Raw genomic sequence first — 26796 nt, forward strand, 5'->3', positions numbered from 1 at the left:
CGAATATTCCAGATCAACGGCGACAAGGACTTTTTTACCCTATCGCACAGTTTTTTCAGGCCTATTTTGTAGAAATTGGATAATGCAGACAAACGTCTATTGTACTTATGCTTATGTGAGAGTGCGCTACAATACGCAACATAGCTCTTTCAACCTGTTCAAAATGATGCCCTTTGTATTACTTGATACAATGTCACACTGTATTGTGTACATTAGAGCAGGGTTGTAATGACTCGGGTCATGACTCGACTCGAATCCGACTCGAGTCACGATTCTCTGATTTTTTCAAAATACGGAAATGACTCGACTCGACTCGAGTCAGTCTGTGTATTGACTCGACTTGGACTCGGGTCATTGCGCATGACTCGAGACTCAGACGGCCAAGACCGACATTTCATTGTAATTTTGAAGAATAGTAAAGTAGCCACCCTGTTGGGATTTTGTCTATTGGTACTTGCACTTGAAAAGGCGACCAGAAACTGCTAAAAGTGAGGAAAATTAGTATATTATAAATGCGAACCATTCGATATCACCAAACATAGTTATAAAAAGTGGGTGTAACGGGACTTTCACTGGAAACTGAGCAGCCAACACAATGACTTGGACTCGACCCTCTGCTCGATGACTTGGACTTGACTCGGTGGCGAATTGAAAATGACTCGACATGACACGAGTCAAAACTATAAAAGTGAGATTGAGTGCATATCCTTTTCTGTATTGTAGCTGATTAGATTGCTAACTACAATCTCTAAGTAACCATGAGTAATGAACAAAGATGCTCATTAACGAAGCTCTTCTACTTTTTCTGAGTACTCAAGTAGTTATTGTCTATTTGCACTACTTCAACTGCTTATCATTTTGGACTAGTTGTACTCCTACTATACTGGTTTATGTGCATTAGGCAAAACCAGGTCTGGATACTTGCTTTTTTATTTACTTTGAAATTGCTTCTTCTATTTGTGCTTGAGTAGAAGTTACGACCTCGCCTTTTGACACATGAGTCATTTACAGTCGTTTTTATCTTATCCCTTATTTCTTTACATCCAGTGTGCAGGCCTCCTCTTTACATCGGCTAGGCTCAGGTGGGTGTCTGAATTCCAAGACTACTCCAAGTCGTTTCGGCACCTTCTTATCTTTTCACCGCATCGCAGTCTTGTGGTGTTTTGAAATGATGAAAATCTCAATAAACTGAACGAGTACCAACTACTTTGACCCAGTGTTGGGATCAAGTCTCTACCTTCGAGTCACGAGTCATTTCGAGTCATTGCACATTTTGACTCGAGTCAAGTCAAGTCAATCGATTTTCAAAGGTGACTCGAGTCAAGTCAAGTCACTCGATTTTTGGAGGTGACTCGAGTCAAGTCGAGTCAAGTCAAGTCAAGTCACGAGTCAAGTCACAATTCAAGTCAAGTTGTCTTTTCAAAGTATGAGGTACGCTACTTCATGGCATTTTGCTAGCTGTCTGTAATACAGATTGAGTGGTCATTGATTTTGAACCGATGAACGAATATAGAGTGAAATATACAAGCAAGAAGGCGCTGTATCGATCACATATAAGTAGAACTGCTAAACCTCAGTTTATAGTTACCACCCAAGAGAGAGAATAGATACGAACTGATAAGATGCAATACATTACGCATTTACAAATCTATATGATGCAATTCGAGCCAGCGCCAATGGTTGAGGACTATATAAACTATATTCGAATTCAGTTTCAATAAAACAATAGGTTTGGTTAAGGTAAAAACAAAGAACAGAATTTACTTTACTATACGAGTTTAGGACAACCTAAGCTGTAAGCTTCGATCAATTAGTTTGCGGTCAATTCATTAGTGAGATAACAATGGAGGCTCAGTAAAACGCACGATCTTTAAATGATTGATCGCTCTCACGGGTTACACCAGTGTATGGCGAACAATTCGAACATATGCAAGATGCAGTGATTTTAATCAAAGCCGATTACTTGATGACTTGAAATTGACTCGTGAATTTTGCTCCGAGTCACGAGTCAATCCACATTTCTGATATGCCGAGTCAAGTCAAGTCAAGTCATTTTAGCAAAGTGACTCGAGTCAAGTCAAGTCATACGAAAAAGGTGACTCGAGTCTGACTCGAGTCAAGTCATGACTCGAGTCATCCCAACACTGCTTTGACCACCAATACTTCTTGTTACGCTGGTTTGGAAACCGGTTTGTTTTCATCTGTACGATTTTAGTTTTTCGACAGCGTTGTGCATGACTGCCTACCTCATATTACAACACTTCACCAGCTGTATAAACAATTTTCTGTAAAACTGTGCTTTATCAAGTACAGATCTTAAACATTCAACAACATGATGCAGATTCATACCTTTCTGAGGCTCAAGGGAAAATTAGAAAAAATAGCAGAGTAGATCGGAGATAAACTCATGATTTGCAATTTGATAAATATAAAGCTTGAAATAATTGGACGTAAGACGTCACCGCAAACCTAATTTTAATGGAGGGCCACATTGAGTCCCTGATATGTTGCATCGTCTTATTTTACAGTAACAGCAACACAGCATCTCACCTGTTGATGGCAGCAGTGTCATTTACATCGCCAACCATAATTTGCGATAGCATTTTGGCAACATCCACAAAGGAAGGCATTGACGGTTTGATAAAATCGCCAATGTTCAATGTGGCGAGCTTTTCAATCTAAACCAAGAGCATGGAAATAAATGCTTGCTTGCGTTTTATTATGTCAAATGACCAGATTTTATAGCTGTGATATCGATTTCAAAGAACTCATATCAACGTATGCCTACCGCTACTGTGTGACTGAGATAGGTGTTCAATTAATTGGTGTCATGAAGCTATTGTGACACCAAAATCTGGCATAGTACCATCATTTCAAAGATATGTCAAAACTACTACAAGTAGAAGAAGAAAGTTAAAGGTATGGCTAATTCTCAAGTAAGTAGATTCCAAAAGAATATTTGGTCGACAGGTAGCATACCATAGCACAGGGGCGGCCAACCCGTGGCCCACGGGTCAAATGTGGCCCGCGAGAAGGTTTCGAGTGACCCGTGAAGTAATTCTCAAAAATAGTTATAATATCAAAAAATTAAATTGCCCAAGTAAATTATTGTGAACTTGAAAGACAAAACTAAAATTTGATTAGCCTGACCGCGAACTTTAGTATGTTGATGACTAAAATATCAGTTCATAGCCGTAATTTTTGTAGATCTTCGTATGTGACCATAAAGTAGAATATTTCGTGGCAGATTTATTTGACTTGATTTTTTTTTTTTTGCGCATTTCGCCTGATTTATTGTCACTCGATTTCTTGCTTTTAGTATTGGTGCCTTTTCCACTGAAAATTAAAAATACGCCCAATTTACGGAATTAAGTCTAACTATATTCGCAATTATGAGAGAACATGTCGTCCAACATGCTGACATCACGTTCACACTCGCAGAAAAATCGTCGGAGATGAAACCTTTGCACAAAATGATAGTCGCATATGTGTACTTAAACCTTCGTTATTGATAAGTCCAAGCGCCCAATAATCATGTCCTGGCCAAATGAGCCCAGCGGTATACAGAGGCGACCCACAATATATGCAACTAGCATTATTATTGACCGAATTCATTCATTACCTTTCAAAAAATTTCTCGCTCGGCTACCACAGGTATACAAAGTTTTCATGACATAATTGTGATCGATTTTGGTGCGTGGTAATATAAGCGCTATTTTTACCGTTACCTAGTCCGGTTTGCTCCTATCGAACAACTAGAAAAGGACATCGACATTCAAGTGGCCTGCGCAATGGTTCGTAAATCTCAAGTTGCCCTTTGGCCGAAAGGTTGGCCACCCCTGCTGTAGCAGTTAGTCAATCTTATTGGCTACTTACCAAATTGCAAGTTGCATCTTCGGGATAAATGCAAAATTACTAAATGACACTACAAACAGGTACAATTTCCGAAACTACATTCAACTACCATGATACAATGGTGATTTCACCCGGTTCTTATGACAATTTGACTCATAAAAGTCATGTAAACATTTCGGCAGACTATTTTCCATGTGTCCAATTACAAATACAAAAAATTAGCGAGGTTACCCATAAAACTGTGACAGGGCAGTGGAGGTAGCGTAAAAACAAAGCCACTTGCTTGAAATATTAGAACCACTTAATGTGTGACCTGACCACCTCTGTGTTTCACACCAGAGTAATCGTCGTTTTTTTACAATTCCTAAACTTTTTTTGACACAGGAGAATCCCGAACAAAAATAATTCTCACTTCGCTGCCGTTGAGAGACATGCTGATCTGGCCAAAGTTGATCAAATACTCCAATTCCAGAAGCGCGTCGGCAGAGTCCACATCAAATGAAACCGAGTTCGAGATGCCTTCGAATAACTGCCGATTTATAGACCGGCCTTTCAGATATTTGAGACAATGGTTTCTGTCGAGGAAATGTAACGGAAACGTGTGATAGACAATGAATGATCTGTTGTAACCAAATTTGAGAACATTAGCATTTTCATAAGCGATGATAATTGATACATATTGATTGAAATTATGACGACAATGAATGGCAGACGTGATTATTCAGAATAAAATTGGTCTCAATCGATTTTGCTCGGCATCAACACAGTCTGAATTTCAACACAAAGTAACCTTGTATGCCAGTCAACAAAATTGGTCCAATGGCTGTAGTACATGTAACCAGACATGGGGTGATTACTTCATGAATGTAATCGATTGCGATTACGATTACTTCTGAATCACGCGATTACGATTACGATTACAGCAAAATCAGAAAGTAGTCGATTTCGATTACTCACGATTACATTTATTTTGCATCGTAGTAGTTATATTGGAAGACAATACATCAGTGGTTCTTAACCTTGCCACCAGCGCCCCCTGGCGATTTTGAAGGGGGGCGGAAACGCTCAGGGGGCGCTGGAGAAAAATGGCTTCGCAGTACATGATGTGGTAGTAGGACATATCCTTAATGAGTATATTCAGAGCGAATTAACACCGAAAACTTGGTTATTTATAGCCTACAAAAGACATATTCCCGATCTTATTGACCGATTTTATCGTGAATTATCGAAAATTTTCGCGCTTCGCACTGTCTCGCTAAACAGTACAGCTGATTTCGTGCCAAAAGCGAACAACGTGATGGGGGGCGGTCGGTTTATCACCCTATGGAAGCCCAAGACCCAAGTTTTTTCGGCGGGCCTGACGAAGTTTCGTTTCGTTCCTGCCAACGGGTATACGCCCTAAGATGTATAATTATTATTGAGGGGTCCTACCATTTCAATCACACATCACTCAGCTCTACCGGTAAATCTGTTTACGTGAGCAGAGAAAGGATAAAAATTGATATTAATATATATGCTCTTCCCGATCATATTGACCAATTCAATCAATAATTATTGAAATTTTTCGCGCTTGGCGCGTCTAGGCGAGAATAGCTGGCTAAGTAAATGCACACCCAATGTAGATGACCAGTATCAACAAATAGCGGATAGCCGAAGGGGGCTCTGGGGGCGGAGCCCCCCGGAAGTTTGGTTTATCTCCCTACGGGGGACTCAAGACCAACATTTTTTGGGGGGCTGACGAAGTGGTGTTACGGCCCTGGTAACGAATTAATTGTACCTACGGGCACGCCCGAATATGTTTATTATTAATTACGTGCCGTTTATTTTCCAATACAACAGCTCAGCACTACTGGTAAATCTGATTACGTGGGCTGAGAGGATAAAAAGTTTATAGCGACATATATGTAATTACCACCTATTCATTTATGCATTATAGAATATTTTGGCACCTAAAGCGACCAGGCCTAGGCCACACATACTTTGCTGACCATCGAAATCACGCTACGGGGTTCTTGGGGCGAAGCCCTCAGAAGTTTGGTTTATCACGCTATGGGTGCGCAAGGCAATCGTTTTTAGGGGAGTTGACGAAGTTCTGTTACGGCCCTCCCTCTTACTCATTGTCTTTGGTACATTCCTTGCAATATGAGGTTGGGGGGCGCTGGAGCCCGATAATCTTTGAAAGGGGGCGCTGGAGTAAAAAAGGTTAAGAACCACTGCAATACATGAATAGGCCTAATGATATAACAACTGTCTTTACAAAAGATGGGGCATTTCCTTGTTACGTCATAATGTTCCCATTGCCCATTTTATAGAGGACGGTTTATCGCACACAACGTTTTGCATTCTTGCCAGGACCATAACTGCTGCACCCCGAATTCCCCAATAGGGTGGGGAGCGTGGTTGGAGGGTAGGCTACTCAAAAGTATTTCGTAAACCAACATAAATTATAGAGTATTTTCGAGAGATTTCATTAACTTGGAAATTCTCTTTGAGCTTTGCGATTTAAATGTCTCTAGAAGTCTAGATAGATTGATTTCGAAATGCATACGTCTCCCCCTCAAGAAATAAAGCATGTATCATTCATAGTAATAGGCATTTAGGTGCCATTCAATACCGCTCCTCGACACATCAAAAGATATGCAGTTTCGGCCAACATGAGACTCCACGAAGTGTGCTATTGAAGAACGACATTGGCGGAAACTTAGGGTATGTGTCCATTGTCAATAGCCGCGCTGGGTGGGCGTGACTAACAGTCCATTCCTTTCAATCTGAGCCCACAACGCAAATGCCACCCGGGCACCCACAGAGCATTAGACATGACAATTCGTGAGTGCGTCTCACGCAAGTTTTTCTTTTAGTCTGATATGTTTGGGCCACTACAATCAATATCTTTTGGCTATATAACAGACCGGAGGTCACGAATTAAAAGCATACAATAAAGTAATTATTGCAAGATACCAGATGTTATAATTATGAATTACGCGCCCCTGCTCTTCAGGTTAATCTGGCCATCGGGCGCTGAGATAGGAATAAAAATGCAATATAATGAAATTACCAATACTATTGAATAAATTAAATCTTCAACTTCAAAATTGACTACTCTATGGGGGCACAAGACCAATATTTGGGTTGGGGAAACTTTTGCGGTTTTGATCCTGATTATAGTTACAACCCACGCTAACATGGTATATAAGCCGATGGTTATGGCGGCAGGTCCAAATGTTCAGTAAAAAATGGTGAAATAGTGATTGGCGCCCGTTTTGAGTAGAATAATATGAGAATAAGAGAAAGTGACCATAAAATTCTGCCATCAACTTGATGCAGATAATGTAATGCAGGCTGCCATTACGAAAACGGCAAACCAACGGCTCAGTTAGGATATAAATCAGCAGCTGTTGATTTTAATGCGCCGTTGTGGAAACCGTAATGTTTTATTTGACGAGTAGCCTACAAAATTTCAAGCCTTTGTCTGGTGTAGGTTCGTACCATATAGGCCTACTGCTCGCCAAGCAGCAAAACTGAAACTGCATTTAACTATAGAATTAGAACTATTACATTCTATTGTTAACTAATCAGAACCAAACTTCAATACTAAAGTTACTTAGGCAGAGAAGTGATTAAGTATCCTGTTGCGAGGTAGTGGTGTATGAAATGTATCGATAACCCGATTTACAGCATGATGGGTTTTCTTACAATCACACTATTGTACACCGAATATCTATTTACTATGTGTGGAGGTGGACTGTACACTTCTCACGCAAAGACGAGCAAAGCTAATAGGCTACCTCTGACGTAATAATGAGCAGTGGCATTAGAAAATCCGACGCTTGCGCTCTCAATAACTGGTATAATATGTATTCCTTGTTCACGAGTGTTCAGTTTATGTCACAGTCCTTGTACGAATAAAAAGTAATCGTTCTTTCACAAAAAAATCGATTAAATATGGGAAGTAGTCGATTACGATTACGATTACTTCGGGATTTTTTCGAATGTAATCGATTGCGATTACGATTACTTGAAAATGCTGTAATCGTCGTAATCGATTACGATTACTAATCGCGATTACCCCATGTCTGCATGTAACTACCGAAGAATACAGTAAATTGCGAATTGTATCCAGCTGTCGACAAAACTTATATTCATGCTAACCAATTGTTCCTATCATTTTACTGAATTATCGATAGTCATTTGCATTGTAATTGATGATGGAAAGTCGTCGGAAATTCATCTTCTTGACTGACTTCCATCTTGATCTTTGACCATGAAGTATTGAATAATAGACTTTCCCATGTCATTTTAAACAGCTTCATTAATAAGGCAATTCGATGATAGTATTATTTCAGAGCGATGAATGTAATACCACCAACTCAAAATTTAATCGGTTTTACTAAAAGCTAAGTTATTTTTCATGAAGAAGTCATATTCAAATACACCGTAAAACCAGGTAGAACATTTCAAAAGTAATCGAACTCTGACACGTGATGGACGGCAAAAGACTCACAAAAAACCAAAGTTGTCCGAAACGTCATCTTCGATAGTTTCTACGACAGCTGGCACGAGTCCGTAAGGACACGTGAGTGCAATTTTCTCTTCCGACGTTAACTGATCCACCATGGTCGCATATTCTTCCTCTTGCATAAGCATTGTCAACAGATACTGCATGTAATACGTCACTGGCGGGCTCGGCATAAACTCGCCGTCGTACTGTAAGACAAAGAAAAGTGCAAAATTCGATTTCAAGTATCCATGGTTAGGCAATGTAAAGTACCTAACAAATGCGTACGTAGCCATGGGCTTTGAAACACAAATTTGGATCGCGAGATCATCTGGTTTGGGATTGGCGAGTATTTTAAATTTATTGTAAATAGAGACAAAATGTATTTGTCGACCTTAGACTACAAGTTACGGTAGAGCAATAATATATCGATGTAAAATAAAATTTTCATGGAATACGAACGGTATAGAGACTAAACAACAGCCTATGATATGTATAATAAATAAGCCAAAGCTTCATGAAAATCTCTATTCGTTACAGAATTTCCCCATAGCGATTAAGTTAGTGCAGTAATCCGGAAAATTTAAAAAATGTCCAGGTAATGGCACCAGAACCTTGAAAAATGGCCCTTGAATATCATAATTATAATTCGCATTATGATTAGTCGATGCACTCGAATAGAAGACCTACAGGGTCTCCTGAGAATCGTATCACTGCAAAAGGTATTTTAATTACAAGCGTGGGAAAAACTGGTGTCTGTCTGTCGATCAAAGTACCGTGTGCCATGGTGAACCAATGAGCCATCGACACCGAATGCTCATTATGCCATTACAGTTGGACTAAAAAATCTATTCCAAGTTGAGCACATTTCAACTAGTTGACACCTTCATTGGTTCATGTTCCCGATTTTTTACGCAGGAAAATAGCAATTGAAAATTAATCACACGTTTTTCAAGAAGTTACTTGCTCATGAAATGTCTGTGTCGCAAGAACATAGAGCAATTTTTAGGCCACGCCAAACAGTATATACAGACCCTCGTACTAAACCCGAGTGTCACATTTTCGTGGCAAAACATTCACGCGTTTCACAATTACATCACTTGGATATGTGGTTTAGTAACTTCAACAGCTAAATTGACACGAGGCAATTAATGTGAACTCACGAAAAGATCGCTGGCGGCCACCAACAATTCGATCCATCGTTCAGTGGACAGATTGGCTATGAATTCGAAAGTGTGCACCACGTCGAGCTGATCGTACTTTACCAGATCGATGAGATTGTCGATCGGAACGGAATCCTTATCCTGGAACAAAAAGCGGGGGGAGTAAATTTGGCGGAGCTCGTCAAAGTAGTCATGGTCGGTGCTCAAGTAGAAATAGTGATTTCCAAGACATGCCAGACTATTTCAAGTTGAATTAAAATGAAGATATCAAAATTACTCGAGTACGTTGTTTCAAAACGTCAATTTGCTAGAGACGGCGCATGTAGAATAAATACTAGCAAGCCCTAAAGTTTACCAGACCACGAACTGACATATCAATCTCGCCTTCCGTCACATGCCACCTCATTTTGTCGCTTGTCATTTTGTATTATTTTCTTTCACTTTTCATTCAGTGTGCATTAGGAATGTACAAAAATAACCTTTTTTTTTTCAAATTTTACTGGCTACTTGATAAAATTGTTAGATTGTCTGAAAAACGATGCACAGCAAATTTGACTCAATTCGAACCAACAAAAACAAAGTTATTGAAGTTCAAAATTTGAGATTTCAAATCATGGTATTTACGGTGGGTAGACTTACGATAAATGATTATAAAGAATTTGCCACCGTAAATACTATTTTTTCCAAATCCAAAATTTCGTACTCCGATCAATTTGCTGGTGCTGATTACTATCGCATCTTCACAAATAACGTAAAATGACTATTCACACATCAAATTGGTGCAGTCTTTGAAAAGATACTCAGTTACCGCGACACAGGTGATATTTCGCACATCACTCCTAAAAGTGATGGAAACATCCCAAAACCACTTTCAACATCACAAAATGTAAAGTCGAAAAAGAACGTGATTTCGCCTTAAATTCTGTTATGTAGATGTGGCAGGAGTCTTGAGTTTGTAGTGCAAGCAGGCAGTACCTACTTTGTTACTGAACCCCTTTGAAATTCAGGCCTGTGACACCATGTTAACTAATACTCACGGGAATGAGCATCAACACTTTCCGGGGCAGCATTCGCAACGCGCCCAGAGGCAGGTCCTGTGCGGGGACTGATCCTTTCAGGAAATCGATGAGAGTGGTGTCCTTCACTCGACTGGCGTATTGGATCCTGCGTGACAAAATCAAACGCCCCGTGTAAGATATACCTTTCGTGTGAGATTATGGGTTTTTGAATAGTGAAAGCAGTTGTCGATATTGGATTGAGTTCTCCAATCTCCAACAGTATTGTGGTGTATTGAAATGATAAAATTGTTAATAATTAATTGAAATCAAGTTGACTAATTTTTTATATTCGATTATCTCTTAGCAAGTACGATATCACAGTGTGATACCAAAACTTTCAGTTCCAAATTTCTTACCAAACCTTGCTCTTGATGCCTGCCAAAAAATCAAAGTGAACCTACCCTGATTTTGTACACTGGCATGGCAGATGCTTTGTTGCCTGATATTAAACGATTGTTTTTAAATGTGGTCTCTCATTGTCCTTCGAAAATTAACCATCCAAAACAGATACTGCTATTCTATTAAGAAAAGGCAGAACAGCCCTGAGAATACTCACAAATCCACAATGACAGGGTCTTTCAAAATATCTGGAACTGTAAGCGCATAATGAAGATTCCAAGCTTAGGTAACGTACGAAAAACTTACCGAATGAATCATCAAAGTCTTCTACTTTCAAACCGTCTGGAAGTGTGACCTCGGGTAGCGGACTGAAATCCCAATCGCCTACGAATCTATCGCCGGCAACATATTTCGGAAGTCCCAATTTAGAGTAAGACACATTTCCTGGGTGACAAATAGTAGGGTAGTATACTCGATATTGAACATTTATCATAATCGTGCTTACCGTCAACGTGAAACGGTCCGGTCCAATCCAAAAATTTCGGAGGCGGCGTCATCATATTCTGAATCTTATCGATTTCGTCCATGACTGTATTTTAAAATATGGAGAAATTAGCAAAAGTATAACGAGGTATATAGATTTAAAAAATTAGAACCTTGGCACTATCAGGCTTGACACACGATACATGAATATTAACATGAATCTGAATATTTCAATAATTTTCGCCCATTCCCTACAAATATTACAATATTGAATCTCATTTCAAGTAGAATGCGGCTGCTGCTATAGTAAGCTATAGCAAGTCACGAGTACGTTCATTTCAAGTAGGTCATCTGATTCTTTATATCTAGCATGAGATTCACTGCTGTGACGTATATCTGCGCTGTGAGACGCCAGTTTGCGAATGATGATTTTCAAAAAGTAACGCAGCGGAAGTTTTTCGAAATTAATATGCAAATGCTAAAATTTATTGTTCTCGGTCAGGGTCAGGCCCATACATTTTCAAGACCGGTCATTTGCGTTGTTTCAATAAATCATTTTTCACGAACTCGGTGAAAATCAATGACAGTAACTAACATGGGTGCGTCATATTTAGTAATGTAAGTAAATTCCCAATATTTATTTCAATATTTAATAAAATTCATCAAAATAATGAAATTTCGACTCACTCGACATAACTCCTTCCACGCAAGTTTCCATAACCTCTCTCGCGTTCTTTTCGGGCTCTTTTTCGAGTTTCTGCTCTTCTATTAGATTAAAAATAGGACGGGTAATGTCTATTACTGCACTCGACACACTGATAAGTTTACCGAGTACTTGCTTTGTTACCATACGTGAAGAGATGCTGAGCTCAGGCTTAGTTACACCGTGCAAGGGTGTCATGGCGTCTGTAATACAAGAGTGTAATGATAATAACAGCAATAACTCATACGACGAGCTTCCAATATGAAATCAATGCATCATATAAGCAGAATGAACTTAAGACGCTGTCACTATCCAGACAGCAGTAAAACAAAGACTACTAAATAACGGAACACAGGGTTTAAAATGACCTAGGTCAGCGACATCCATAAAATTTCGTATAAGTCCTATTTGGGGTTAGAAGATTGAGATTTTTGTACTGAATTTTTAAATGGGGTGAAAAATCACAATACCGATATCACACTTATATTGATTAGTAAAAACGTAACAGTTCTTCACCTGTGGCTTGTATCTGTGCAGCCATTTTCTCTTCTCTCTCAACACCTTTCACACCCATTTTCTTTCCGATGGTCAAGGATTCAGTTATCAGTTCGTGACTGGCTCCTGTTTTCAATGAAAGACTGTCAAGGTCCTAACTTTTTCACTTCAGTTTATTAGGAATTTTCATCAATTCAAAACACCGCAAGACTGTGATACAACGAAAAGATAGGGCGGTGTCTAAACGACTTGGAGTAGTCTTTGAAATCAGACACCAACCCAGGTCTGGGCACTCACATTACTCATGCAGCTACCAATCCTGAAGCTAGTAGCTAGGCAGACCAAAACTGCCTGACGAGTCTCAGCCAAAAATATTTGGGTTTATTTCGATATGGATATATTATTATATTGTAAAACGTACAAGCTAACTAGTTTGCCTTAAAATAACCGTTGATTTCGACGTGGAACTAGTCTAGAAATGTACTTTGTTACTTGTGTCAGTCAAGATCAATGCTTTTAATCACGAATTGTCGAGATGAAAAGCTGCAGTGAAATTTACGCCATACCAAATCAATTAGATACATCGTACCCGCAATTGATATACCGTAACGGGTCTGTTTAAGACTTTTCAGATAAAGTTTGGGCACACTTCAAAATTTCATGGTATTACACTGAGGAATAAAAGTCACTGCCTAGACATGATGTCAACTTTAAAATTACGTGACCAACGCAAGGTCGTTGCATACAATGTTACCGGAACTCAAGCTGGGATTGTTATGAAGTTCTTTACTTTCAGAAATGAGTTCACAGGTTTTGACAAGTTCAATCTTAAATACGACACAGACCAGGTGATTAGAGTCAACCGTTCAAGTGAACATTGCGCAAAATACAAACTGCAAACTTATACTACAAGCCGTGGCACTAGGGAAGCAAGTTAGATAATGTCGTCAAACATGAAAACCAGCTTACCAGTGCTCTTCTCCGAACCCGCCAACATTGCAAAAGCCTCTTTCACTTTCGGAATCGCTTTCTCAAGACTCTCCTTAAATTCTGTCGTGAAATTTTCACATGCAAATAAGCAAACTGCGATTTTTCCAAGGGTTACTTCAATATCAGTCGCATAATTACACATGTAATCAGCAAGCCAATATTGAAATTTTGGTCAATTTAACAAGATCGTGGAAAAGATTTTAAATATCGAACATTCCAACAGCTGAAATGAGTTGAGAAAGAATTTTTTTACAAATCCCCAAAATTGGTATTTGCAATCGGGACGTCCAAAAATAACCTTTTCTTCAAATTTGACTGGCGATCCCATGAAATTACGAAGTTGTACAAAAAAAATGATATCTATATATCAAATTTGACTCAATTCGAATCAGTAGAAACAGTGTTATTGACGTTCAAAAGCTTGGATTTGAAATAATAGTATTCACGGCAGGGTGGTAGTGAAATTAATAATTATATACAGAATTTCCCACTGTAAATCGGCCTACTATTTTTTTCAAGTCTGAATTTCGTACCCAAATAACCAGTAGTTTCTAAACTACTGGTTAGAATTAAGCAAAATTTGTTATGCATCGATTTTTTAGACGAATCAACAATTCCATGGGGTTAACAGTAGAATTTGAAATTATTTTATAATAATAAATTTAATATCTTATAACTGGTGTGCAGAGTTTTTTTTAGCTAAACCTAACAATTACATCGAACAGCCAGTAAAATTGGAAGAAAAAAACTTATTTTTGAACAACCCTAATTTACAAGTATAACACCGATATCTGATTGTGGGTCATCGTGAATTAAGTCTTGAGCACGAGCAAGTGACGGGAGTTTCATAACATTTACGTTTTGGATCGGGCGATTGCTTCAATGCTCTCCTGGCAAAATCCGCGATAATTCCCGCAGTCTCCCCGGCGACCGAACTTGTCTTGGTTATTTTTTCAGAGGTTCCGACCGGTTTGTCACCGCTTTCTGTAATACGATGAGTCCTAATTTCAAAATCGAGATTTGATAAATATCTGTATCGGCATACTCTCTATTTCTTCAGCAATCTTATCGCCGTCTTTTATCGTAGGTCGAAGGACGCTCCTGGAACCTAAAATGTATTTTTCAAAATTTCAAATGATATCCGAGAGCTTACGGTTTGCTCTGTTATGGAAGATGGCGGTTTTACTGTTTGGTCTCCATGGTAGAGAGACAATGAGAGAGAATATTTATTCGTCAACCGAGCAAATCAATAGAGAGAGACTTATTTCATCTACCCATGACACTAAAAAATCAGAACACATATAAATATGCGATATATCATACATAAAATTTTCACAGCATGTCAATGAAATTCAGACCGAATTGCATATTGCTACAAATGCAAGAAACAGAAACAAACTGTCAGTCACAAACTCGGCAGCTTGGATTATTTTTTAGCGTGAGTGGTGGAAAACCTCTCCCTCTTCCACTCTTTCCTCGTTTTTTCATCACCAATTCTTAATTATAGCAGTAAAAAACAGTAATTGGAAGCTATATCCTTGGCTTTGCTACATACCAGGGGTTCGGCATAGCTCAAGACACAGACCTTACTCATACAGCAGAAGCTACACAGAATTGCAGTAAATATTAATAATAAGCCTTTTGTTTTGTGAGAAAATCGTGTTTTTATGGTTTTGCTGTATAAATGTATTAGATGTGTAATTTGGTGGATATTTGCTCTCGTGACTTGTTAAAAAACACTGCTTTACAATATTGTTAATCACAATGTAACCGTAACATCGTGTCGTGGCTGAATTCATCCAGGGTCTCCCTCTCAACTGCTGGTGCTGGGCGTAGTCCAAAGCGATATCAGGATTAAATACCCAGCAAAGTGCACCGGACTCAAAACAGTAGCCCACACATGAGTAAATATAACTCTAAAAACTGTACAATACTCACGTGCCAGTATGTGCTCCATCGCTTTTGAGGATACTTGTTCCAGTAATTTTACATGCGAAAAGGGAAACAGGTAATTCATAAGAATAACCATGAAATTGATACAAATAATATAAAATATACTGACAAGACTACATGACAAAAAACTGTTAATGGAGAAAGGTAACTAAGGTTACTATAGTGCGAAATCCAAACTAATTTTCACACAAAGTAATACACACAAAGGACAGGCATAAAAATGAAATTACCTGAAGGCGGCGGTTTATCGTCTTTGGCGGGCGGATCACCTGCAAGATTAGAATTGTAACTTTCAGAATGGAAATATTTAATGCAAAATTCTTCAATAATAACACGAAAAGAACTTGCAATAGTAAGCGACATAATTCAAATACTCATATAGGTAGAAGCTTCATGTACCGACCTTTGCTCCACATTTCATCCATTTCGTCCATACCAGGCATCATATCCTCACCTTAATCATTGAGTATCAGTTCAAATATCCACAAAAAAGTCAGAGGCACTTATTTACTTTCACTTGTCTGAATTTTACATAACGTGAAGAGGCACTAGGCGTGCTACTAAAACTTGAGGACCCGGGCACAAACAAACATATCCATATTTACTTCTGGAAAAATCCAACGACCAAAGACTAGACCAATCCTTGCATTTTTTCTGAAGAAAAGTCACTCACCAAATGGCATCATCCCGGATGCAGCACCTGCGATTCCAGCCAAGCCGCCTGCATTCATATAGTCACCTGTACCACGAACAATATTCAGTTACCGGTAAGTTGTTTGCCGCATATTGTCACCAATTTTTATAAGCCGCATAAGTAGCAGACATGGGGTTATTGTGATCCGTAACAATAATAGAATATGATTACAGCAAATTTTCGTAATCGAAATCGATTACTGTATTGTGTATATGTCAAATTTATTTCTTTGTAAAAAGGACGATCACTCGATTTTTACGTTGGCTGGAAATAAAACGCAAACTGAACCCCTGTGAAAAAAGGAATAGTGTGTTTTATCAAGTACTTCAAAGAAGCATAACAGAGCATAATGTAATCGTAATCGCGGAATTCAGACGTAATCGTAATCAATTACATTGATGCAGTATTCACCCCAAGTCTGGTTAAAAGTAGTTTAAATTGACACGATTAGGGCAAAATCGTGATTTGTTGTTACAGATTCCAGCAATTTTGTTGGAGTAGCAGTTACTTATACAATGACAACATAACTGACAAAACCTGGCATTTGGCTATTCCCAGCCTGCACTTGACAGTGTCTATAACAGGCGGGTATCATTACCGCAAATTTGAGTGACCAAAATGAATTATAGGATTCAAAACTCTCATATCAAACCCATCGTTACTGAATAGTCTGAATACAATGCACATAAGAATATAATAAGCCCGAGTGATGGCCATTTGTTAAACTTTCAGATAGGAATGTAAGCGTGGATTAAAATTGGTGTTAATTTTGCCTAAATTGAGTGTGGCCTACACTGGGACTGATGGATAATGTATTTGATACCTCTATGTGTAGATAGCTACTACTACTAACTACTATGATGCATAAGTTAATAGCTAAAACAGAGTAAGAGATGTACTACCGAGAAAGATTTCCAAGTACTTCAGCACAGCCAGTTTTTACCTTGATCTGCCATTCCCTGTCCTTGCACCTGGCCGAAAATCAATCCCATGATGCCTCCCATGATGATGGTCTTCTCAACTGGAAGGCAATTATTACCAGCGTGAAAAATTTTGCAAACTTTACGCCGAGAAAAAACAACTAAACAATACCGCGGCTGGAAAAAAATTGAGTATCTATTATGACTTGATTACAGTGTTAATGACTTGACAGGTTCAAATATGTGTCCTTTTTAGCATCCATCAGTAAAATGATGTCAGTTATGTCATACTTGTAATTAATTTTGAATTTTTGAATCATGACTATTTTGCAACGCTTTGTGACCATTGTGAGGGCCAATAACGAACTATTTGACAGAAATATTGTTGTGCAACATATTTTCCGATACTAAACCACGGCTGGACGAGGTTTTTAGGCTCCAACGATGGAAATACAGTATTCAAATTATAATTTTCGTTGATAAAATATAGGCTAAGTCCTGATGTGATGCAATATTTTCGTCGTGCCCAGCGTTAATTGCTATTAAGCTGATGACAAACAACAGCTATGATGTAATGTGCTAGAAAGGTAGGGATTTACATCCATAGCAGGTCTTTATGTAACATAAATGCCGCTGTAGGCTCTCCCAAGACGCAACTCCGAAGAAAAAAACCATACTGATACAATAAAACACTACAAACGATTGAATATCCGAGAATGGTATCTTGGTAAAGGTTGAGGTATTATAAGTTGCATAGTATCCTTAAAAGTAACCACAGCAGCAGTAAAAATCTTACTCAAGTCCGAAGAAGCCTCTTCTGTCAGACAGGTTATGACACCAAGCGTACCGATAGCATCTTGCATATGTACTTCCATATCAAACAACGGAAAATCGAACATGCCACCACCGCCTCCTGAATTAGATGAAGGGGGACAGAATGTTAATATACAATTGAATAATATATTCATATTGAAATGAACCCGAATATTTTCGGCTAACACACGTCAGAGGTTTAGTAGAGATTGGGAGAGAACATTGTATATCAACAATTGTACCACAAAATAGGACGTCACTGGCATGAATGAGATGGGAGTATAAATTCATGCATCTCATTAAAGCTAGCACAGTAAAGACTCTCTACTAATCAAAAAAGGGAGTTTATTTCCGTCTGCACCATCAAGGAACTTGGAACCACAAGCCCATGAAAATTTCGTATTCTACAGATTAGGTCTAAGTAATCATCAATGGTACTCTAAGTAAAAGTAGAAGTTTCCAAATCAGTGAAGAGTAAGTATTCTAGAACTAAATTTGCCTACAAAAATGAAAACTGTCGAGCAGAAGTAAAATCATAAACCCTTGATTAAGAAGTACAATATGGAAAAACCATTTAAGTACTCTGAAAAAGTATCATTGTGTTACTGACCACCCCTGAAATGATATCAAAGAATTCAAGAGTGAGCAGAGAACATGAGCTTAAAATGGTCTCGGTCAGCGGAGTTCCTAGTTCCCGAAAGAGAACTACAACACTGATAATATCCCCAGACACTGAGACTCACCATCGAAATCTGGCACGTCATCTGAAAAATATATCACATTCAGCGTTGTTTGCGTTTGGGGCAGGCATAGGCAAGCTTAGCATAGCCTAATATCTTCTATAAGTCGGCCGGAGGGAATGATGTCCAGATCATTTGGACTTGGAAGGCTGACAGAACATTCAGTTCTCTGGTTGTGCATACCGTTTACATCAGTGGTTCTTAACCTTTTTTCTCCAGCGCCTCCTTTCAAAAACTGCCTGAGTCTGGCGCCCCCCTATTTTAAGGACTGTAGTATAACAAAGTGAGTAAGTGGTCGAAGTCCGCTTTCAGGTTGGGACTTCACTATTAGACCACTCGACTAATTAACGGTATAATTGTATGTGCTATTTTCGGGATCAAATCCAGGTTGTTATAACAAGGTAAGGCCTACGGACTCATAGCTTTGGTTCGAGATCGATGTACACATCCCAAAGTCTCCTCTGCGATTGGCAATACGAGGAAGTTAATTGTATTGGGTTTTGTTTCATTCTTTGTGTGACTACTTGAATCAACTGAGAATTTGGTAGAGATTTGCTCACATTAAATTTAGTCCTGCACCAAGCTCTTACATTTTACATGAATGGGGGTAACAAGCTAACAACACTAAGCAGTATCATCCTTTATGATATGATGAACGAATATTCTGACGATTAGATTTTAGCTTTCAATACAACATCCATTGTAGCAGTATATTTATTAAACTCGAAGACTTTTCGGGTGCCTCTTTTCAAGAGTTATCGGCACACTAAAGGGATTTAAACAGATTTAAAAGCAAAACCAAAAAGGCAAAGTATGACGCAACAATCAAAATCACAGACCATGAAATTCGCATCGTATCAATGGCAACAATAACAAACTACGAAGTATACGGACATACGGTACTATAGTAGCAGCACAATTTGTAAATAAACAATTACACGCACGGAACAACACGCACTAATGAGAAATTTGTAGGTTATAGAGGAAATCTTTCTGTCTGCATAAAATAGGTTTGCTCAACTGAATAATAGTAGACTCCAACACTTTTAAATGAAACACAGACCTACCACGCGCAATGACAGTGAACATATTGTCATCATAGTGCTGTGCACAGGCAAGGTTTTCGCTCAGATGCTGACCGATTGACGAAGCATATGCTTGGTAATCATCATAGCAGTCTGTTTTTGCAGCCAATTTGCACTGACGTGTGAGCTCCGTGCGATCATTTGCGCATGTTTTTGACCGAATCAATTTTGGGATATGCTGCTTAATACGCTCAAACAATCTTTGAGATGTACGTCCTACATACCTACTATCACAGTGGCACTTGTATTGGTAAACAACATTACTTGCATCAAAGGCAGGAAGTACATCTTTTCGAGAGTTGGGTAACAAGGGTTTCGTCGTGTACACTACATGCGTGTTAACGCTGCAGTAGCAACGGTGAACAGCCGATTTACTAAGCTTTTCAAATCGGCTAGACACGTTACCTAGCCAAGGTAGGTGTAAAAATGCCGGGCATTTTTCTGGGCCATATTTTGGAGCTGTATCCGATTTTTTCGATACCCTAGAGATGGAGCATTTTAATATGTGGTCCGGATAGCCATTTTTGGAGAGAATCAAGTGGATATCATCCAATTCGCGTGACAGTTTTTCCGGTGAGCAGAGGCGCAAGGCGCGATTAACGAGAGATGAAATGAGGTTTAATTTACGCCGCTTCGGGCAGAATGAATCCCAACGAATATAATGACCAGTGAAAGTAGGTAGATTTTGTAGCTCTAAAATACAAGTATGTTTAGTTCATTATTTTGGCCAAAAAGATTCAAAACATCTTTAATGTACAAAGGGCATCACTCTCAAAAGTTGTACAGTAGCCTACAGCGCCTTTTCGATTTCGTCACACAGTGCGCTGCACGATAAATACCTAGCTCAAAACATTTTGTGGAAAATAACACGAGCTATCAGAATAAGTATCAGTTTATTAATATTTTCATCATTTCAAAACAGCACAAAACTGCGATACAATGAAAAGATAGGAAGGTGTCGAAACGACTTGGCGTAGCTAGCGTGATGGGAGTGCTGTAACGTGGATTTAGCAATCCATAAGTACGCCAAATTCATTTTACATGAATTGAAAAAAAACACTGCATTCTGTTATGTTCGTGCATTTTACGTTGGTATCGTTTGTCTCTTATTTGTCTAGGATTAGTAATTACCGCCAATCATTATTTCATCTTGTGTCGTGCTTCGTATTTATACCCTGTGTTCTGTTGTCTACTGGTCTTTCGTTTAACTGCACTCTGGATCGTGTCGCCTGTATTAAAGATGTTCTGCTGATAATATACTGATTTCATATTGCAACCTTGTCGTATGAGTTATTGTTCAAGCAAGATCAAGAACACAACAGATTCGTGGAAACATGGCAATGAGAACTCAGGGATATATAGAACTATTGTTCTACTATATATTCATATGTCCTTAGTACACCATCTACTGCGAGGCCATTTTCTTAAGCGTCCCCCATACCGCCCCCTGAGCGTTTCCGCCCCCTTAAAAATCAAAATCGCCCCCTGGGGGCGCTGGAGACAAGGTTGAGAACCAGAGGTTTACATCATTCAAATTATGCTCTATTCCGACAAATGTTAAGTATTTTGAATGCACTTACAATTCGACAGCACCAATCGAAATCAATGAGGTTTTCATATAATTTCAGACTTGATAAAATGGTACGGTAATATACATGTGTAATGTATAAACTCACCCCAAAAGCCTCCAGGAAACGTGAAGTTGAAGTCTGTAAAGGAAAAATAATCTCATAAAATCCCTAATTGCTGACAAAACAGGTTTCTCTATTTTCAATTACCAGCTGGCATATCGCAAGAGCTATATTTATATCTGCAAGTACCTACTGTGGCGCTATATTGAATATATCATAGAAATAGCTTTATTAGCTTACGTGATTTACTTACCCGGAATACTCATGTTGAAATCAGGGAAACTCATGTTGAAACCAGGAAAGCTCATATTAAAATCCGGGAAGCTCATATTGAAGTCAGGCATGCTCATATTGAAATCTGGCATGCTCATATTGAAATCTGGCATGCTCATATTGAAGTCTGGCATGCTCATATTAAAGTCTGGCATGCTCATATTGAAATCTGGCATGCTCATATTGAAGTCTGGCATGCTCATATTAAAGTCTGGCATGCTCATATTAAAGTCTGGCATGCTCATATTGAAATCAGGCATGCTCATATTGAAATCTGGACTGCTCATGTTGAAGTCTGGATTACTCTGACTGAAATCTGAAAACGAGCAACACTTAATACAGATAAAAACTCCTCCCAATCCAAGGGCAATGCGATGTACTAACTATACTTGACATTCATGAACTATGATCATGAATATTACCATACTCTGACACTTTAGGACAGCTGTTTAAACCTTGGTATAGATAGGTAATGAATGGTAACACATTATTTAAAACTGCTGTAACGAAAGACGGAAATAGTCGGATTACGAATACACAACAAACACAAAAAGTATCTAAAATTTAAGGATGAATATTCAAACTAACCTCCAAACCCATTGCCAAATGTCATATTACGATCTGAAGAAAATAACACAACTGAATGAATGTCAAGCGCAATAACTGGTTAAACTCACCTTTCGTTTCATTACCAAATGTCTTATTAAAATCTGAAAACCGAAAAACATATTAATTAGTAGGCCCTATATATCCAAGGGGATAATGATGTCCTATTTTAATTCAAAGCAGGGAGAAGCTATCTTAATTTTGCCGCGTCTAGAAATTCTAGAACAGTGGTTCTCGAACTTTTTTCGACACGTCCCCCTTTATGACAGTGAAAAATTTCGTGCCCTCCTTATCGCGATATCGAAAAATATTAAAGAGAGCAATCCCTATGGATAGTTTGATGGCATTGAAGGTTATGGCTGTTGATGATAGAGTTCTGAAATATGAAATTGGGAAAATATAAGCAATAACCAAGAAATGAGAACAAATCGTGTACAGCGCTAAAATTTTTTAAGTTAACTGCGGCTTCACACACCCCCGTTTGAGAACCACTGGTTTAGAACATAGCATGGTATTATGTCATATGACATTCGAAGATTAGATTCACACTGCGATATAATACCATATGTCATGAATGCGGGATTCGAAATACGATACAGAACTTGATAAAACTTTTAGGGCAACATTAATGGCGTAATATTCATCAATTTGACGACTTTGTGATACCCCTAAGTAGAACGGTAATTTAAAATTCAATCCATCTCACGATACACAATGGAGTGACCGAGAATTCATCTATTGGCAACAGAATCTACCTTCATCAAATTGGACAGCCCGGTTCTTAGTTAAAAATGATTTCCTCGTTGATATAATTTATAAATAAAGAACAGATTTAAACACAAACCGGGTATAGCATATTATAAATTCTGAGTTGGTTATTCATATAGACAAGATTATACAATTTGAATCACTATCTGTTTCCTAAAATAGATTTTATTACATTAGCATTTAAGCTTTACCAAATTCTATCTTTATTTAATATATACGTTTATTTCCTACTGTTCCTACTATTCATTCCATTAATTGAACACAATCTTTCCAGTTACAATTTTCTGGAAGGCTTACAGGCCTACTCATATGCCTGATGTCCGTGGTTCTCAAAACAGTGGTATTTGTCGATAATACATATGTGCCAACATTGGATGAAATAAGGCATATCCAAGTAGATTTATATCACATCGTTCGAGCTACTCGTAATTTGAAGCTGAACAGCAATACCAACCTGTGATTCCATTTGTGGTAGCTGAAAAAGTAATGTCATGTATTTTAATCATTAAGCCGATATATGAAAAATCTATTTCCCAGCAATGAGGATACAAAACTATAACATCAACAATGCTTTAGGCTACTTCAGATTTTTTGTGTATGTGCTCATGGTCCTATTCAATTTTACAGAGCACATTTCGGCTATGGCATATTGAATTTGATCAATTGGTAGAACCTTTATTCTGATATGCTTGGCATTTACGGATGATTATTTGTGAGGAAATTTGACACGTCGCCATCCCAAGACATGCTTCCTTGCCGTGGTCATCGAAGGATCGGGCCAATCTTCCAAATTTGAACCGGAAAATTGCCCAGTATTTTTGCATCAACTCGGAATAAGTTATTGAGTAAATCTGAAGTCACAGGATTTGGTTGAGTCATGCGCAATGAATCGAGTTTAAGTCGTGTTGTGTCTTAATAATGGGAAATGACTCGACTCGACTTGTGTCAATTCGTGTATTGGTTCAACTTGTACTCAAGTCCTTGTGCTCTGTGCATGTCTAGATCAGTGGTTCTCAACTGCGGGTCTGCGAAGCATTTTCAGGGGGTCCGCAAAACCTCCAAATTCGCAAAACTTGTATTTCTATTAATTAGAGAAATCACAAGACAGTTTCGCTTCATAACTGCTAAAACTTCACAACTCACAAACGGAACGGCTGTCTGAGATGAAACATTGTACCGTGCAACCTCATTTTAATTTCCAAATTGCCAATAGCCTACTGATACAAATATACTGCTGTTTAGATATGTTTTTTGGGGGTTTTGCAAAAAAAGTACTCACAAAAATCCATTTTTTCAAGACATGGTCGCGTATTTCGAGATATTTAGATACAGAATTCGCTTTGAAATAATAAAAGCCTTCAAAATTTCTACATAAATAGTATCATAGGCTATGAAATTATTTTCAAGAATGGTCATTTTGTTGCTGTTTATCACTAGCCTACAGTTGATATTTGCACAGGGCAGATGAATGTTGTACAATAACAGAGCTAGATTTGAACAAAAAATTTGAGGGTCAGTGACGGTCCAAAAGGAGTCCGCGAAGCTACAAAGGTTGAGAACCACTGTTCAAGATGACTTGAATAAAGTCTCATGCATCAGGACCGATACTTGTGAAATAGGCGCAGAAACCGTATTTTATCTGTTCGAATATGCTAAGAGTGAGAAAAATGAGTATGTATATATATTAGGGTTGTTCAGAATTGACCGACTTTCAAAAAGTCTAGGTTTTCAGTCCGTTTCCCAAGCCTTATACCTTAAAAACAAATTCTGGCAACTTTTTTTTGTAATTCATCCCCTGCATCCGTGTGCACATTGCCGTTTTCTCATGCACCTAAAAATTTCTTCGGAATCAGGGGATTCCCCAGTTGTCAGTGACTCGACAGAAATGACATGTGTTCTCATTGACGTGACGCGTATGTTCTAGCGCTGAGCACGGCTGTGAAACGGGGATCATTGATTAGTCAGGTGCCTTGCTGCTTTGTTGTTGATGGACTGTGTTTACGATTGAGGTGCAGGACTTATCAGGCGGCGTTTTGACTCATGCTATTAGCGAGCTTAGCGCGTGATTAGTGAACATAGTATTATAGCAGTATACAACTATTTGATATAATAGACCTGATACTCTTTTCCTTTCTACTGGGATGGAAACAAAGCTTGCAAATGTCTATTCCAGTGTCTGGGGAAAACCGCCAGTCGGTTGCTCTAAATTTTTTGTTATATCCCAAGATATCAATATACTGGTATGAGTTTTTCCAATTTAGGAATAACTATCTTCGATAATCTATAACTGGATCTAATCTGGCTACTCCTGTGCAAGTTATGCAGTATGTGTTCGACCTAAAACTCTAAAAGAACTGAAATGTTTTCCACTATTCTTTGTTGCTTGACTGAGTTTATGTATATCTGTTTTTCTAGGATTAGCTGTAGTGCGAAATGTCTGAAAAAAAAAAAGAAAATCGTCATCTAGTGAAGCAGTACCGAAGAAAACTTGAAGAACACGATCGCAGACACAGCATTTCTTAGTTGGGCAATCTGAGGAAGCCATTACGGGATCGAAGTTGCCCACTTTGAGGCAAGTTATGCAATATGTGCTACACCTGAGAGAGCATTCATTTTAAAAAATGAACCAGTCAAGTCACACATCCAGATCGCAGTAGATGAAGTGATCGGTTTTTGGTTACTTGCTGGCATAAACACTATCACAAAAGTCAATGCCACTAAAAGATTGGAAACAGTATGGAAACAATGGCTGTCACTAAAGAAAGCTGCAGGCCGGCAATATGTATCAAAAAAACAAAGCGACTTTGAAGCCAAACTGAGTAAGCTATGGGATATAGGAGCCCCTGACGCGATATCGACAATTGAAGCAAGTAGACTTTTTTCTGACGATAAAAAACGTGAAGACATAGCGTTTTATCAGGATCAAAGGGGTCCGAGATTAGCAACGATCGGTGGCAAAGATAAAGTGTTGAAAGCGAAAATCATGCAACAAAAGAGACGGACCATGAGTGCAAGAGAGTCTGCACCAGCATCAAGTAGCGAAGGTGAATTTACAGAGAGCTCATCTATATCTTCACAGGTAGCTGACACTTCTCACAGCACTGATTTTGAACTTGCACAGTCGACATCTGGTCATTCCGCTAAATTTGTGACTCTAAAAGCTCCTGTAAACCTATTCAGTGACGAAGACCTATGCCAGGTTTTTGATCGCTTGAAAGTCAGTGATAATGCCGCCACCATGATAACTGCAGCACTGATTAAAGCTTGCGATGGCAACCCTAATGACTTCCATCTTTCAAGATCTGGGACCTATTGACGACGCATTGCAAATCGTTTGAAAATTTCCGATTCTATCTTTGAAAAAATATCCACCAATCCACCAGAGCACATTGCATTGCACTGGGATGGAAAGCTCACTGAGAGTCGTCTAGGATATCAATTTGAGGCCTTGGCAGTGCTCGCATCGTCTGCGTATTCCGGCACATTTAAGAAAGGGAAACTTCTTGGCATTCAAACTCTGGAAAGTGCTACAGGAAAAGCACAGGCTGATGCATCATTTCAACTGCTGGAACTTTGGAATTTACCAAAATCTGTTAGAGCTCTTGTGTTTGACACAACATCCTCAAACACTGGTAAAAACAAAGATGCGGTTCCGTTACTTGAAGAGTTGATTAACAGGAAAGTTTTCTACAATGCCTGTCGCCATCATATTTATGAACTGGTCATTCGAGA

General features: G+C 38.6%; 1 protein-coding gene across 6 annotated transcripts in view; it reads right to left on the reverse strand.

Moving 5' to 3' along the window:
• LOC145439016 (uncharacterized) overlaps positions 1 to 26796 on the reverse strand; it is a 74289-nt gene that overhangs the window by 44033 nt on the left and 3460 nt on the right. For 3 of the 6 annotated variants that reach the window (XR_013915073.1, XM_080316437.1, XM_080316436.1), the window contains exons 4-29: positions 23519 to 23539; positions 22368 to 22400; positions 22279 to 22311; positions 21671 to 22006; positions 21463 to 21495; positions 18705 to 18725; positions 17945 to 18061; positions 17172 to 17249; positions 16208 to 16273; positions 15938 to 15988; positions 15765 to 15803; positions 15520 to 15552; positions 14627 to 14689; positions 14440 to 14565; positions 13561 to 13641; positions 12613 to 12717; positions 12222 to 12299; positions 12081 to 12158; positions 11416 to 11499; positions 11217 to 11354; positions 11128 to 11164; positions 10551 to 10677; positions 9514 to 9654; positions 8357 to 8559; positions 4268 to 4430; positions 2551 to 2678 (exon numbers count right to left, since the gene is read on the reverse strand). Coding sequence is in view for 5 of the 6 variants with exons in the window: in XM_080316437.1 (XP_080172563.1) it covers positions 2551 to 2678; positions 4268 to 4430; positions 8357 to 8559; positions 9514 to 9654; positions 10551 to 10677; positions 11128 to 11164; positions 11217 to 11354; positions 11416 to 11499; positions 12081 to 12158; positions 12222 to 12299; positions 12613 to 12717; positions 13561 to 13641; positions 14440 to 14565; positions 14627 to 14689; positions 15520 to 15552; positions 15765 to 15803; positions 15938 to 15988; positions 16208 to 16273; positions 17172 to 17249; positions 17945 to 18061; positions 18705 to 18725; positions 21463 to 21495; positions 21671 to 22006; positions 22279 to 22311; positions 22368 to 22400; positions 23519 to 23539 (2413 nt within the window). In the remaining variant the exon portion in view is untranslated. The remainder of the gene's footprint in view (positions 1 to 2550; positions 2679 to 4267; positions 4431 to 8356; positions 8560 to 9513; positions 9655 to 10550; positions 10678 to 11127; positions 11165 to 11216; positions 11355 to 11415; positions 11500 to 12080; positions 12159 to 12221; positions 12300 to 12612; positions 12718 to 13560; positions 13642 to 14439; positions 14566 to 14626; positions 14690 to 15519; positions 15553 to 15764; positions 15804 to 15937; positions 15989 to 16207; positions 16274 to 17171; positions 17250 to 17944; positions 18062 to 18704; positions 18726 to 21462; positions 21496 to 21670; positions 22007 to 22278; positions 22312 to 22367; positions 22401 to 23518; positions 23540 to 26796) is intronic. The other 3 variants (XM_080316438.1, XM_080316439.1, XM_080316440.1) reach the window with 3 other exon arrangements.

This window comes from Botryllus schlosseri, chromosome 5, assembly GCF_051294905.1.
Source record: "Botryllus schlosseri isolate E-star chromosome 5, Bs_hap1, whole genome shotgun sequence".
Classification (NCBI taxonomy): domain Eukaryota; kingdom Metazoa; phylum Chordata; class Ascidiacea; order Stolidobranchia; family Styelidae; genus Botryllus; species Botryllus schlosseri.